General features: G+C 37.2%; 2 protein-coding genes across 7 annotated transcripts in view; both read left to right on the plus strand.

Annotated features, from left to right (window-relative positions):
• Window positions 1-15,692, plus strand: part of LOC118276825 (neural cell adhesion molecule 1) — a 181,233-nt gene that overhangs the window by 153,821 nt on the left and 11,720 nt on the right. For 2 of the 4 annotated variants that reach the window (XM_035595393.2, XM_035595394.2), the window contains exon 3: window positions 15,125-15,232. In XM_035595393.2, coding sequence (XP_035451286.2) covers window positions 15,125-15,232 — 108 coding nt within the window. The remainder of the gene's footprint in view (window positions 1-15,124; window positions 15,233-15,692) is intronic. The other 2 variants (XM_050699953.1, XM_050699955.1) reach the window with 1 other exon arrangement.
• Window positions 1-15,692, plus strand: part of LOC118276960 (uncharacterized) — a 265,349-nt gene that overhangs the window by 123,115 nt on the left and 126,542 nt on the right. The gene's annotated exons all lie outside the window — the stretch shown is intronic.

A 15,692-nucleotide genomic window follows, 5' to 3' on the forward strand; every position in this document is an offset into this window, starting at 1 on the left:
AACTAAAACTCAATAATGACTAACTGAAATACTAAAATAAAATCACTTAGGAATAACCCTCAAAATTCCCAGTTCATTATAAACAAAATTCCCAATGACTCCCACTCGAAAAAATATGCGAATCACATGCTGATTGCAATATATTTCTTTGTCCGGAGCTACGGTCTGCCTAGCGGGTTTACCGGGGCTCCGGCTCGAAAAGCAGGAGTAGGAACGGGATGGTTTTTAGTCAGAAAGAGCCTGACACTTTTGCTATAAACCTCACAGCCCACAAGGCCGTGGAAGTCTGTTCGTGATAAGTCTAGTTCTAGCGTCAGGAAGGAAAATCCCACTTATTTTGTATACTCAAAAATAAAAACTATAAATATAATTTTGCATTGGTAATCCCAGTTTCATATTACGAAGCTTCAACTCGTCAACGGTTTAATGAATTGAAGGACGCATCTAAACGGGATGATTCCCGCTGCCATATTGGATTGTGACGTCATCGCTTGCTTTTTAACGTGGAGTATCAAAGTATGGAGGATCTTGTATGGGAAATTAAACTGAAAAATATATATTTGATCGAACTGTATTAGTTAGGTGTTGCTTCTTGCTTCTGAAGCTAAAGCAATTTATTAGACCTAAAAATAGATAATTTCACATACTCTTTACACCTGCAATAAAAATATATTTTATGGGTCATACAATGAGTTGTTCCGTGACATAATCAATCGTGTCATGGATGATGGCAGACCTGGAGCTGTAGACAGCCTAGCAGGTTACCGGGGCTCCGGCTCGAAAAGTAAGAGTAGGAACAGGGTGGCTTTTAGTCAGTAACAGTCTGACACTCGCTCTCGCCTCACCAAAGGCGGTAAAAGTCATAGAAAGATTTACCCCTCCCCCAAATGAATAAAATATGTGACACATTTTACAGCAGCTGATAGTCCAACCACCATCATACTAAACATACCGGCCGAATTGAGAACCTCCTCTTTTTTGGGAAGTCGGTTAAAAAATACAATGTCACCATTTTATTACTTAACACATTTTTACACTGAGATCATACTTCATTATATCTATAAGCCATGACACATCTCAACGGGATGATCCAACGGCCATATTGCATTGTGACGTCACTATTTAAGCTGCGTACACATCAATGTTTAAACAAGAAAGTAGACGCGAGTGTAGGGAAAGTGGTCTCGAAATGAAAATAGGTCGAATTAGTTAGTTTTTTGTATTAGGGGCATTAGTGGGGATATAGGTTTATATGATTAGGTTAGGAGGTTATGAAGTGCTAGCTAATTGATGTTTGTTTTATTTTTATTATGTCTCATTGGCTTTATAATTGTTAGCGTAGCGGTATAGAAAGGAGTTTTCAGTTCGATTGGCGGTTCGGGCAAGGTATTGTTCGGATTATCGGTTTATGAAAATGTTTATTTTTTATGGTATAAGCCGGTAAACGAGCAGACGTATCACTTGATGGTAAGCAATCGCCGCCACAAATGGACACCCGAAACCCTAGTGGCCTTACATTTGCATTGTTGGGCTTTTGGGGGTTAGGAATTTAGGGGTTGTTAGGAAATCGGGGATTTGGAAGAGGGGTGATTGAACCTCCGGTAATCTCATTCACACAACGAAACATAACGCAAGCGTCGTTTCACGTCGGTTTTCTATGAGGCCGTGGTATCACTCCGGTCGAGCCGGCCCATTCGTGCTGAAGCATGGCTCTCCCACACTTGTGCAGTTGTTATACATATATGTATGTTAAGATAAAATTTCTAAAATGAGTTATGTAGGTTTTATACGTATTCATTATTCATTTTCATTAACCCTAAGTACCGCCATGAATACTAGTTTAAACCACTATTAGTTCTCCATTTACTTATTAACAAACAACCCTGAAAACTAATACATACCTTAATGGAATTCCATTATCCATCATAGAAATGGTAATTAGGAGTTATTAAAACATGCTAAACATACATTAACGTATCTAGAATAATTAGAAATAACTAATACTAGACTAAAACTAACACTTAGTCGGTAATACCGCATCACTATTTATGTAGATTAATTTTGTACAGCACTAGTATTCCCGAGTGATATTTTTATTGCAAAATTTTATGCTGCGTTTAGTTTTGGTTTTGGTCGAGTTTGTGGAGTTACTGTACTTGAATTTAGAACAGAAGTGCTAGTATTAGGAGATCAGTAACTTTTATTAAATGCATGTTACACAAGTCAAAATGTATCTAGACTTTATTTTTATAATAACTATTGTGAGACATACTAAATTACGCGTCTGCGAACGTTGCCTCTACGACTAAAAACTAGAGCTTTTCTACAGCAAAGAACGTGAGTAAACCGTATTTTTTTTTAGTTATCACACATTATACATATCACACTTTTTTATTTATTGGTTCTAACTAACTTACAAGTTAATTTAAGTATACATGTGACCAATAGGCACAAAACATGATGATTAAAAAATAGATTTTCTAAGATTTAACCTGTCAATGGAACCGAAGTTGGGAATCTTTTCTTGAAACATATAACTGAACTAGTCTTAACTAGTTTGACTAAGATTAAAGAGTAACTGTATTCAGTTGGCACTTTAAACACTTACAACTCAAAACTATACTAGTCCATACCAATTTCTGACTGTCCTAACCTAAAAAAATATTAGGCGAGTAAACAAGCCAGTGCAAACGCTCCCTAGTAGAACTAGGTCGAGGATAGAAGAAAATTATGTCATTGGAACAAGTTTATGGAAAAAGGAATTTTATGGCAACTGTATATTAATGAATTTCGCATAAATATAAATTGGATCGTAAATTAGATGGCTTGGGAGCGTTCGATCAGTGAATTGCTTTGAACTTTGTAGGATAGCTTCTGGGTCAGTGAAGAACTAGAAGGTAATTTCTTATTTAATTTCCATTACAAGATTATTTTTTATACTGTCGAACTCTCCATCAACAGCCTGTGATCATCCACTGCTAAATTAATAAATGGATACCTAACCTAGCCAGGAGGTTTAAGCTTCTTATGCATCAGTACGGGTTCCAAACCTACCAACGGCAAGTACCAAATATAATCATATTCCGGAACTGCGTACTACCTAGCGGGTTTACCGGGGCTCCGACTCGAAGGGCAAGAGCAGGAACAGGGTGGTTTTTAGTTAGTAAGAGTCTGACACTCCCTCTCGCCTCGCTCAAGGCGTGAGAAGTCATTCGATGATTTTCCCCGTTTAAAAAAAAACTATAATCATATTCACAAACTCGATCAAAGATACAAATAAAACGGAAGTGCTAATTTCGTATTCAATCACATCTTGCTACTTCCAGTGTCATATATCCGTGGTATGACGCAATTATTTAAAAAGTTACAAATATATCTAATTATAGATGTGATGTGATGGTGCTGACGTCAGTACAAATATTGATGGTGACTGATTATCGAGTGGAACTTTTTTTTTGTTATAAATAACGTTATGGCTGTTTACTGAAGGCATAGGCAGAGGTGTGCGTGAATAATTAGTTAGTCATTATTGTAATAGTACTAGGTTCTGTCAACGGCTTTGCCTGCAGTCCTGTGAGATAAAAAGTGTCCTATGTGTATTCCGGACCATAAAGTCAAAGTCAAATCATTTATTCCAATTAAGCCATACACATAGGTACTTTAGAAAAGTCAAAAAATAAAGAAATAAACAATAGCCTGTCAGTCTGTCCGTTTATGAAGCTAGGTGCTCGTTCCAAAGTGTAGCTTCGAATGGAGAAGGACGAGCAAGAAACTCCATAATCTACCCCTGTTCCAAATTTCATTCCGATTCCTTATTGTACTGAAAGCTCAAGAGCATATTTTATTCAGTACTTAAAACTAATCAATTATTATAATACTTACTTGTACCGCACCTAAAGCTCAAGAACATATTTTATTCAGTACTTAAAACTAATCAATCATTATAATACCAAATTTTAAAAATGGCTACCGTAACTGTCAAGTGTTAGTTTGACAGATGTCATAAAACGGCTATGCAACCTAAACCTCATTGGTGATTCTCACAGCCGAGCACAGACTAAACAAATATCTCCGTTACTTCCGTGATGACATCACATCACATCACACCACACCATGCAGCTAATTATAAATATAGCAATAATAAATGGATGGGAATGAATTTTATGATCGCTATTTCCGAGTATTTTTTTGACATTGAGCATTTGTGTCAATGTCAATTTCGGTTTGATGTTTGATTTGTAGATAAAGTTAGAAATTTACTTTTATAATATTGATATAATCTATTACGGTGCTTTTCCACCAAAGATGTGCTATGGTACGTTGTTATGGATGCATTTAGCTTCCAACTATCATATTCACAGCGTAGCACTGGTGAGAACGGACTCAGCTAAGCTATATGTTTTATATGGATAGATGCGTTGTATGGATGGCTTCTCCTACTCGATACATCGCATACTCAAGCTGCGCATTTTCCTCGAGAAATCTTATACCAATTCCAAAAAAAAAATTTACTAGAGACCATCAATATTCTGTCCTTTCTAAACGTTTTCTCTTTAGCTTGACCTTTTAAATATTCAACCGCCTTCCTGACGTCTGATCAACCTGGTATTTGGTTACACACGCTTAATTTTGACGACCATAGGTACAATATAACCCAATTAAAACAGTTTAACATAACATAAAAAAATTGTATGTCCAAGTTATTCTTAATAATTACAAACAGACACTCAATTCCCATCCTTTATGTGTTTCCACAGAATCATTACTAAGATCTCCATATTATCTTTATGATGGATCTTGTTTATGTTACCAACTCCTGCGCATGTGTCACCGGATATAGTTAGAATTACATATAATGATGACACTTTAGTACCTATCTAACTTCCTGTTTTTATTCTTGTCATTAGATGCTAATCACACTAATATTATAAATGTGAAAGTTTGTTTGGATATTTGAATGTTTGTCCGTCAATCACGCTGAAACTACTGAACGGATTTGATGAAATTTGGTATACTTACAGACAGGGCCTAAGGGTTGACTTGGGTGATCATTTTCACCATGCTTATCAGATTATAAACCTTACCACAATTGAATAAAGTTGTGTATCTAATACACGATTTTTGGTTAAGGATACCTTGACATGCAGTTTGCCTATACATTAACTACAAAATTAAAATTAATGCGTACATCACTCATCAATCTTTTAATACAAAAATATATTTCCGAAAATGTACATAGAGTAACTACTATGGGCAAATCCGACCCGAATCTGTCCGGATTTAGGCCACTTCCTTATATCGGACGGGTATTTATGACCCTTTTTACTGTTAAGACATTAAATTTTATGCGATGTACAGATATTTGAGGGTTTTCTTAGAAATGGTGTTTCGATGCAGGGTCTATGGTGGTATGATGCAATCGCCGGATCCTGTACCATGAATTCACATCACACCAGAAACAGATCCTTTATTTCCAAGCAAAGATGCACCCATAATATACATGAGGTGACTCCTCGTTTCACCAATTACGATCTGAATAAATTAAAAATACAAACAATACATTGAGCAAGCATGGTGATTAATGCTCAAATCTTCTCCGTGTAAAAAGAGGTATTTGGCCAGCAGTGACCACTTACAGGCTCTAATGTGATGGTGTGACAAAACTTCAATAATATTTTGCTTAATCAGGGCATCGAAACCAAGACCCCTGATTAATGACCGACAACGAAGCTTCCCCAAATAACCAAGAAAGTCAAAAGTACAGTACTCCCAACGGATCTTGGCAGGTCTGAACTACGTGCAGAAGGCTGCGCAAGAAGTCTTTTTAGAACCAAATGGTGGCATGAGGCGAGGTGCGGGGGGCGGCGATCTAGGCTAGAGATTGACCATTTCTAAATACAATTGACCCTTTACACTTATTGCGCAGCCTTCTGCACGTAGTTCAGACCTGCCAAGATCCGTTGAGAATACTTTACCAATATGTCAAAACTTTATAAAAATGCTTTGACTTAACCAACTCAATTACTTAATTTAAAAAAATCCACACCATACTCTTACTCAAGCTACCATGACACTACATCTTTATAACATTATGGAACGAAAACAACAAATTGTTTGGTTTACGTGGCGAGCCAAGCTATGCGTGTCTCAAGTAGGGAGAGCAAACAATTACAACGAGCCTCTATTTGTGTGATCTACACCTGTTTGACATTATAGGCTAGTGGTCTAGGGACTAAGGTATAAGAGGTAGCGAACTATCGCCCGAATACTCAAACGCTACTCAATTTTAAGTTGTATTTAAATATCGTGCTATCTCTGTCATTTTATAAAGAATTGATAGTGACAGAACTACATTTGAGAGCGTCTTAAAATTGAGTAGCGTTTGAATATTCGGGCATATATTATGTCTTATTTTCTACAGAAAATAGGGACTTATTATTGTTTACGATTTAACACGCATTTATCCAGTTTAATACTATCTTGCATCAATGTCACGTCTTTTATCCCCGAAGGGGTAGGTAGAGGTACTATACATTACGGAACTTAATGCCACTGTACAAAGTAAACACACTATTAACAATTTCTGTTATAAGTCTCATGTTATAGGGGGTGAGCCTATTGCCATTTACTGGACACAATTCCAGACTCCGAGCTACTACTGAGAAATATTAGAAAAACCGAAAAAAGCCAAGTAATGCTTTGCTTGACCCTTGCACCGGCAGTCGCATTTGTGACCGACTCGACCAACGAGGTGTTAACGACACTTGAATTAACTTGTATCAATAGAGAACAAAACTCGATACTACTTGATCAAAGTCGAACAAAATCTTATAGTCACTATCTTTCGTGACTAAGGCAAAATAACATTATTAACTTTTTTGGTAGTGAAAAAAAAAATTATTTAATTTCCAAAACCGCCACCTCTCATGCCCCACACCACACAAATCATAAACAAATATTTTACTTCAAAGGAAAGGTAGGTGTTACCGAAATTTCGGTAAAACACCGATATGTTTAACCAGACCAATCGATTTTGGGTGAAGGTTGAATATACAGGTAACTAGAACATATTATATGCAGTTTCGTAAGATAAATGGATGCAGAAATATCTTTAGAATAGAATTGAGCTCATAGGATGTAGTGTGATCGAATGTGAATGATGGTAGGTTATGAAAATAGTATAAATAGAAAGGTATTTAGCTCAACTAGTTGGATAACGCATCCTTCTAATAATATAAATATGTAAGTTTGTGAGCATAACATAATTGCGAAATTTTAAGTGTTGGAGAGCCATGCTTTGGCACGAATAGGCCAGCTTGAGAGTGTTACTTCGACCTTACAGAAAACCGACGTGAAACAACGCTTACGTTATGTTTCGTTGTGTGAGTGAGGTAACCGGAGGCTCAAATACTTCGGAGTACTACCGGAGGCTTCCCAATCTTTCTAATCCTCGATTCTCCAACAACCTTTAATTTCTAACCCCTCCCAAAAGGCCGGCAACGCATTTGCGACGTCTCTAGTGTTTTGGGAGTCCAAGGGCAGTGGTGATTGCTTACCACCAGGTGATCCGTCTGCTCGTTTACCTCTGGGAGGTAATTGGGCCTCCGTTATCAAATTTTTGACTTTGGATATTTCAATTCTAAGGATTTTGGAATTGTTCCCTGTATTATGTTCTCGTATTTTATAGAAATCCTGACATTGTCATAACAATATCTGGTATAGAGTGGGTGTTTTTGTACACCTCTGCCTACGCATTTAGGGAATAAAAGAGCGTGATATGCTTTGTGTAAAGCTTTCTCTATTCTTACCTATCAAATTATTTATAGGTGAAGTGTTTCACTTAAACTATGTACAAGTCCACTCTCGTTAATTCGAAACTGCGGTGTCCAAGGGCGGCGCTGATCGCTTAGGTACCATCTGATGACCCGTCTGCTAGTTTGCCAACTATTCCATGAAAAAATCTGAGGGGACGATTACAATACTTCAAATTATCGAATGATACAAATATCAAATGGAACGAAATTTTAATTTGACTCTATAAATATGTCGGTATTGTCCTCTGCAGATCTTCTAAGATATTTCTGTCCCTTTCTCTTTGCAACTTCGAATTGTCGTAGTTTCATGCCGATAAGTTCGAATTAACAAGCTATTTAATCACGTAGAAATATTATTTTCGTTCGAATTGTCAAGTGCAAAAAAAATTACTGATTTACTGCTTGTTTACGCTGAAACTACTGAACGGATTTTAATGAAATTTGGTATACAGACAGGATATGAACCGACTTGGGTGATAGGATGCTTTTTCCCGCTGGCAGAAGCTGGTTTATAATATGTATTAGGAATAAAAATCTTTACTAGAATATTACCTAAAACTATGTATTACACTTTACATAAACTAATCCCAAGACATACAAACCTAGACAGACATAAACTCACGAACAATACATACATACATACACAGCGCCTCCGTCCACGATAAAGGAACGAGATTATAGCTCCAACGTGCGCAGGAGTCGGTTTGTTGAACTTGGCTCTTGTAGGGTAGTGTTGATTCGATAGCGAAGAGTGTCGATTCGATAAAGATATTCGCTTTCTAGTATATTTTTTGAATTTTTGAAAAGATTTGTGATTAAAAATTTGAAATTAGGGTTCAAAAATATGGTAAAGTTTAAAATTAAAATGATGATGTCGATACAAAACTATGTCGAATGTCCAGTAGTGGACGGAAAATGAACCAAACCAAAAAAAAAAACTATGACAGGCGAAGCGAATTAAATAGTTAATAGTACTTTAGTAATGACGTTCAAATCATAAAGAGTCATCCAAAAATCAGTACACCTACCGAAAAAAATGAAAAAACTTATCTAAATCAAAAAACAATTAAATTAACCACCTCTTTTTTAAAGTCGGTTAAAAAGCAACAATCCTCTATCGCTTATGTCGATAACAACACCTTTTAAACCCAAACATATTACCATTACAAAGGCAGCCGTGTTCCATAGCGTCCAGTCAACGTAAATCCCTGCATAACACCACATTTACACCCTTAATCCCCTTTCTTCTATCAATAGAGAGGGGCGAGGCAGGTCAAGGATAACTGGACAGTTTTTCAAGGAGATTTATATGAGATAGTACGTGCAGTAATGTGTCGAAAACGTGAACGCTTTTTTTATTTTATTTTTAAGTTTTTTTTTTAGTTTTGTTGTCCATTGTAGTGTTTTGGAGTTTTATTGGGTAATGAGTGGGATTATTTTTGGATTTTTGACGTTGGTTGATTGATTGCAAGTTAGTATGTATTGAGTTTTGTGATTGATGCCTGACCGAAAACATAACAAAGGCCGGCAACGTATTTGTGACTCCTGTGGTGTTGCGGGTAGCCGTGGTCGGCACTGATCGCTTACCAACTGGAGATCCGACTGTTCGTTTGCCTACAATTCCATAAAAAAACTCATTACCTTTCCTCTTCCTGCGCGTGGGGTAAGAGCCGATTAAGGGACAACACATTTAACAGAGACAAAGCATTGCTGTCTAAAAACCTGGCCCTTTTCAACTGCGATCTCCAACTCCTGCCAAGCATGAAGATTTTGGCAAAACTTTACATGTAGCAGAGATCCATAGTCCAGCAGTGTCCAGCGGATCTGCGGACTAACTAGCGGGTTTACCGGGGCTCTAACTCGAAAAGTAGGAATAGAAACGGGGTGGTATTTAGTCAGTAAGAGTCTGACATTCCCTCTCATCTCACCCAAGGCGGGAGAAATAACATCATGCGATTCTTCCTTAAAAAAAATAGTCCAATAGTGGATTATCAGAGTTCAAAAAGACATGGTGGCAACATCAAAAAGGTTTACACAATAATTACTGCTCCGATCTCCCCATATTGCTCCATATTTACATAATCCATGATACATAATAATGCACACGCAGCTGTATAAATAATTTCATGTGTAATGTAATAATAGATGTTATTACACATCCCGCCCACTCTCTGTCCGGTCTCGTTTTGATCAGTCGTTATATTTAAATTGGTCTCCAGTATAAGCGTAAAGAAGAAATCATGGAATCATTTTCGAAAAGTATTTTAGTTTCTGAAAAGTATATTAACCTCATGCTACCACAAAGTTAAAGATAGAGGAAACTTAGGAAAAGATTAGGGACATATCTTTATCTCACTATGAACACTTTTATGAGGGCAATTTGTCTTCGAAATAGTCTAGTCTATCACATGGGACAAGGTAATTCGGAGCTGCGGACTACCTAGGGGGTTTACAGGGGCTTCGGCTCGAAAAGCAGGAGTAGGACCGGGGTAGCTTTTAGTCAGTAAGAATCTGACACTCCCTCTAGCCTCGCCCAAGGCGAGAGAACGCATTGAATGATATAAGTTTTTAAACTGACATGGTCACTAACACTATTATTAGAACTTATGACGGGATATTTACCATGTTTATTCATTTTGATGAGTTTCGGCACTGTTGCAAGTGTCATGATCACCGATTAACAGTTAATCCGGTAAATATCCCGTCATAAGTTCTAATCATTGATTGAATTTCCCCCGCAAAAGAAAGTAGGACGAGATAGTGCTCTTTTTCTTTCGCTCACTACTTCAATATTCGCAACAGTGACTAAGAAAAGCCCAATAATACTTTGCCCTCAAGATTGACCACTTGACCAACAACTTGTAAAACTAAAACTAACACAACAAAGGCTAATCTAACCGACAGAAACAACAGAAAACGTTGCAAATTAATTGCAATGATTAATTAAAAAGGTCGCGCGGACGAATTTATGTGTCCATGACCTAATTACCATAGACTAGCTTACAAATTAGGCCATAGAGGCTAGAGTGGGCCACATAAATATGTTATTTATGGCAGATTAGCACGGCAGACTGGCATTTAGGTGTCCAATGCTGATTTATTGGAACGCCCTCTTCTAGTTATTAGGTCAAATGATAGAAAGTGGTCTGTTGTTTGATATTACGGCCATATTTTTTTCCTTATTCATTCTTTCCTTACATTGGTTAGCTATCCTTCAAATGAATATGCATTGTGAACATATGCTGGTCTCATCATCATCTTTTTATGATATAAGCCGGTAAACGAACAGACGGATCACCTGATGGCAAGCAATCGCCGCCGCCCATGGACATCCGAAACACTAGAGGCGTTACAAGTGCGTTGCCGGCCTTTTGGGGGTTAGGAATTCAAAGGTTGTTGGTTGATTCTCTAATCAGGGATTGGGAAAAGAGGTAGTTGGGCCTCCGGTAACCTCACTGACACAACGATACACAATGCAAGCGTTGTTTGACGTCAGTTTTCTGCAAGTCCGTGGTATCACTCCGGTTGAGCCGGCTTATACGTGCCGAAGCATGGCTCTCCCACACCAAATTACTAACAACATCAAAATTACTGTTCACAATATTTAAATTCCAAAAAAATAACAATGTCTACTTAAAAATGTGTTCGGCTAAAATTATAAAGGGACTTGTATACAAAGAGAGTAGCCCTGTCGTGGCTTAAGCGGCTCTAGTACTACAGGTTGCATACAAATGAGCTGTACCGAGCAAGACAGCTTGTCGAGTAGCTACACAGCATATTAATAGCTTATGTGTATAATTGGTAGCGTTCGTAATAGCTTAAGCTGTAGTAATTGAAATTTTCTTAGAAGTTTTGTGGTTATGAATTTTGTATCATAATTTCGCACCTGTCTCCTATGGAGGTAGGTAGAGACAATGGAACGCCAATTGCTACGAATCTTACATGCCTCTTTCGCTTTATCAACAGTCAAAGGGAATGTAAGTTTGGATATGTAGAAAGGGTGGATGGAAGCAGATTTACGAAAAAAGTATACAGAACAGATATGAATAGGCGATATATTAAAAGCCAAATAAAATGTACCCTTAACCGACGAGCATGCACGAAAAGACTGATGACCTTAAATTACTTAACCGGAGTTGCGGACTACCTAGCGGTTTACCGGGGCTCCGGCTCGAAAAGCAGGAGTAGGAACGGGATGGTTTTTAATCAGTAAGAGTCTGACACTCCCTCTCCTCGCTCAAGGCGGGAGAAGTCATTGGATGACTTTCCCCCCTCAAAAAAATTACTCAATAAAAGAAATGACGTAAAATCCCATATCAGTATTCAACCCATTGATCTTAAAAACCCAATCACTATGTAAATACTACATTTTATAACAACCACTAAGGTTCTTATGCAACTGTTTACTGGTTCCGCTTGTTTAAAAAACCGACGCACGCGCCGATATGAACACGACTGTTTCCTTTGTACATGTTGCGATGAGTTCCTTGTTTTAATATGTGTTTTGTATAAAGAAGGGATAGTTAAAGACATAGTATAGTGAAATTTTACCTAATAATGGGAATTTAATGAAGGGTTTAAGGTGGTTTCGTTTATAAACTTCTCTAACAATTAAAACATACTGAATGTTGTACTGATGGGTCTCTCTATAAATTAGAGGGATTGGGAAGATTGGAAAGTGTGGTAATTAGGCCTCCGGTAACCTCACTCACAGAATGAAAGATAACGCAAATGTTATTTCACGTCGGTTTTCTGTGAGGTCCAGTATTACTCCGGTCGAGCCGGCCCATTTGTACCGAAGCATGACTCTCCCACATTTAAAAGGTTCAGGTTTATCAGAGATACCTGATGTCCTGTCTCTATCAAATATGTAGTCCTTAGTTGACTTTTACGATACCCAAAAAAAAAACAAACTTGAAAAAACATCACGTTTTTTTATTTGACTTCTTTAAGTGCATGCCCAATTTCAGCTAGTCATTGATTACACAACTTGAGAATCGATCCTAAAACCTTGTGATCTTCAATGACACTTAAATCTATTTAACCAACTAGACATGGAAGGATCTTAATTTTTTTTTCAGCGAAATATTTTCGTCTGTCCTTATTACTGTGTGAATAGCCTTCAGTGGTCGAAAATAGGCTATAAAAACAGATGGGACGATTCTAACTGACCCATAATCCGACCGCAAAACTGTCCGTCCGTCCGTCCGTTAATCACACTAATTGATATGCCCCGGTTTCGTCTGTAATTATCCGTATTGAGTGCACTTCCTTACTCGCTGTACTGAGTAGGTAAACATTATTATAACTGTCGGTAAAAGAGAGAGTACTGTGTATAAATGCTTTGCTATTTAGTGACGGCAGAGTAGAATACATTTTAGACCACCCTAGCTCTTCCAGCGGGTGTCATAACAGCTGACTTAGGGACTACCTACTACACATTTGACAGAGACTGAGCAGCAGTGCTCTCTGATAAACCTACCTGCTTAGTGTGAGATTATTGGTCTTGGTGTGAAAGTGGTTAATAAAAGTACCGTCAAAATCCGTTCAGCCATTTCAGAGATTTGCCGAAACAAACAGACAGATAAATAAAAATTGTAAAAAATGTATATCGTGTACGTACGATACATATTTTTTACAATGTATTCATTTATTATATTATAGACAGGTAGTAAAAACTCTCAATTTTATATTTTATTAGTCTATATTTAGAAGAAAAAACAACAATATCTTTACATACAATTGACAACATTCTACTTTATCCCACAATCTATCAATCAACCTAACAAACATTTAATACTGAATTAATACCGCAATACGTCTGTGATCCCGAATCCCGCGCATGCTACCGGCACATGTCACGGTGCGCAGGCGCATTGTAACATGCCTCCCTAAATGGTAAAGCAAACAGAATTCAATTGGAAAACAATTTTAGAACTATTACTGGTTTAATGCTATGTATGGTGTGAGTTAGAAGAAGATAGTAGTTAATTTGGCTGCACGTTTAGTACGGTCACTGGGTTCAATTGATGATAATTAATTTGACAATATAATCAAAACTGTCTCATTGGTCAAATGGTCAATAGTGCGACTGTCAAACAAACGGTCTTGGATATGATTACCGTTTGAAACAAAGGTGTTATTAGGGTTTTTTGAAAATGAGAATTTTTTAATAGGTAATAGAACGAAGTATTATGACAATTATATGGCATTGGGCTCACTCCTAATGACATTAAATGGAACTTATGACATAACTTGGGAAATTTCGATGACGTAAAGAAAATATATTTCTTTAATTTTGAATTTGGAGCGTTTAGAGGTTAGGATGATTGGAATATGGTGCAATGAAGTAAAGATTTATTGAGATAATATATTTAGTGACAAAACGATTTTAACTTCAAAAGCTTGTAACTTGTACCACAAACCAACTATTTACCAACACCAATAGATACGAAATAACTTCAGTAACTAAACTAAAATACGTTTTAGTTAACACGGAATCACTTTATTAAGACAACACGTTTGTTTCAAACGTTCATTTGTTTTACTTTTACGGTAGATAATTGTTAGAGAACACATATTTGGTTGGGCAACAAATTAGGTACTTTTAGTTTACTGAAACTAGGAATTTATTGACTATTTTGTTAAGAATAATGTGTTCTTATTACTTAGATAATTGGTTAATGGACAATTTTTTTTTGAAATACGACTGTTTCGACTATGATTATATTGTTACGGCGTTCTGAATTTATAATGTGGAGTTTCTCGGTAGTTATTCTGCATGCGAGCCGGCCAATCTTTAAAAGTCGCCAAACGCTAAATTACTTCGACTTTCTGATATTTCAATAGTGACCATTTTAGCTATCAACAAACTCAATAATGGTACAATCCACTGTTGGACTATGGGCCTCCACCACATTAGAGGAGTTTGCCATAAACTCCTCAGTTTATAGGTAGATGGAAGATCACAGTTTAAATGGTTCAGGTTTATCACAGAAGCTGCGGCAACGTACCGGGTTACCGGGGTCTTATGCTCGAAGCAGAAGTAGGAACGGTTTAGTTTTTAATTATTCAAGAGTTTGACATTTTCACCTCACCCAAGGCTGGAGAAGCCATTGGATGAAGTTTTATCATAGATTACTACACACTCTGTCAAATCTGGAACCTCTTAATTGGCGGTATTTTTGCTAGATATTACTCAAATTACCTATCGATTTCTAAATGTATGTCCTGTATATTTTCATTGTGTACAATAAAACTTTTCTGTCGTATAGGACTGTATTAACGAATTATTTCTCATCTTGTTACAGAATCCCACTCGATGCATCGTCGGCAGGCGGCTGATGATGAGAACTACGACTTCCTTGGAGACGAAGGAACCGATGATGATACCATGAATGATACTGATGGTAATGCAGGTATGGTTCAATGCCACTCAAAATCTATACTAATCTATAAAGCTGAAGAGTTTGTTTCTTTCTTTGAATGCGATAATCGTCGGAACTAATAGTCCGATTTGAATAATCCTTTTTGTGTTGGATAGCGCATTTATTGGAAAAGGTTATAGGATATAAAACATCACACAACAATCAATAGGAACCGAAACCGCGCGTAAGCAGCTAGTATATGATAGGGATGACGTAATGTAGTTAAGTAGATTTTTCTGTAAGATCCAATGACTGGTGCTTGATGACTGGGCTTCTCCCAGTTGTGCAATTTCTCCGGACTTCAGTGTTCATTCTGTCTCTTGCCTTAAATCTCACCAAGGGAAATGGAAACTATCGTCTTTTTCTACTCCTCTTATTATTTCTTCTGGTTTGTTTCGTTGCGGGATCCAAGTACGGGATCATGTCCCTGAGACGCGCCGGACTTCAGTGT

The sequence above is a fragment of the Spodoptera frugiperda genome, chromosome 17 (genome assembly GCF_023101765.2).
Source record: "Spodoptera frugiperda isolate SF20-4 chromosome 17, AGI-APGP_CSIRO_Sfru_2.0, whole genome shotgun sequence".
Lineage (NCBI taxonomy): Eukaryota > Metazoa > Arthropoda > Insecta > Lepidoptera > Noctuidae > Spodoptera > Spodoptera frugiperda.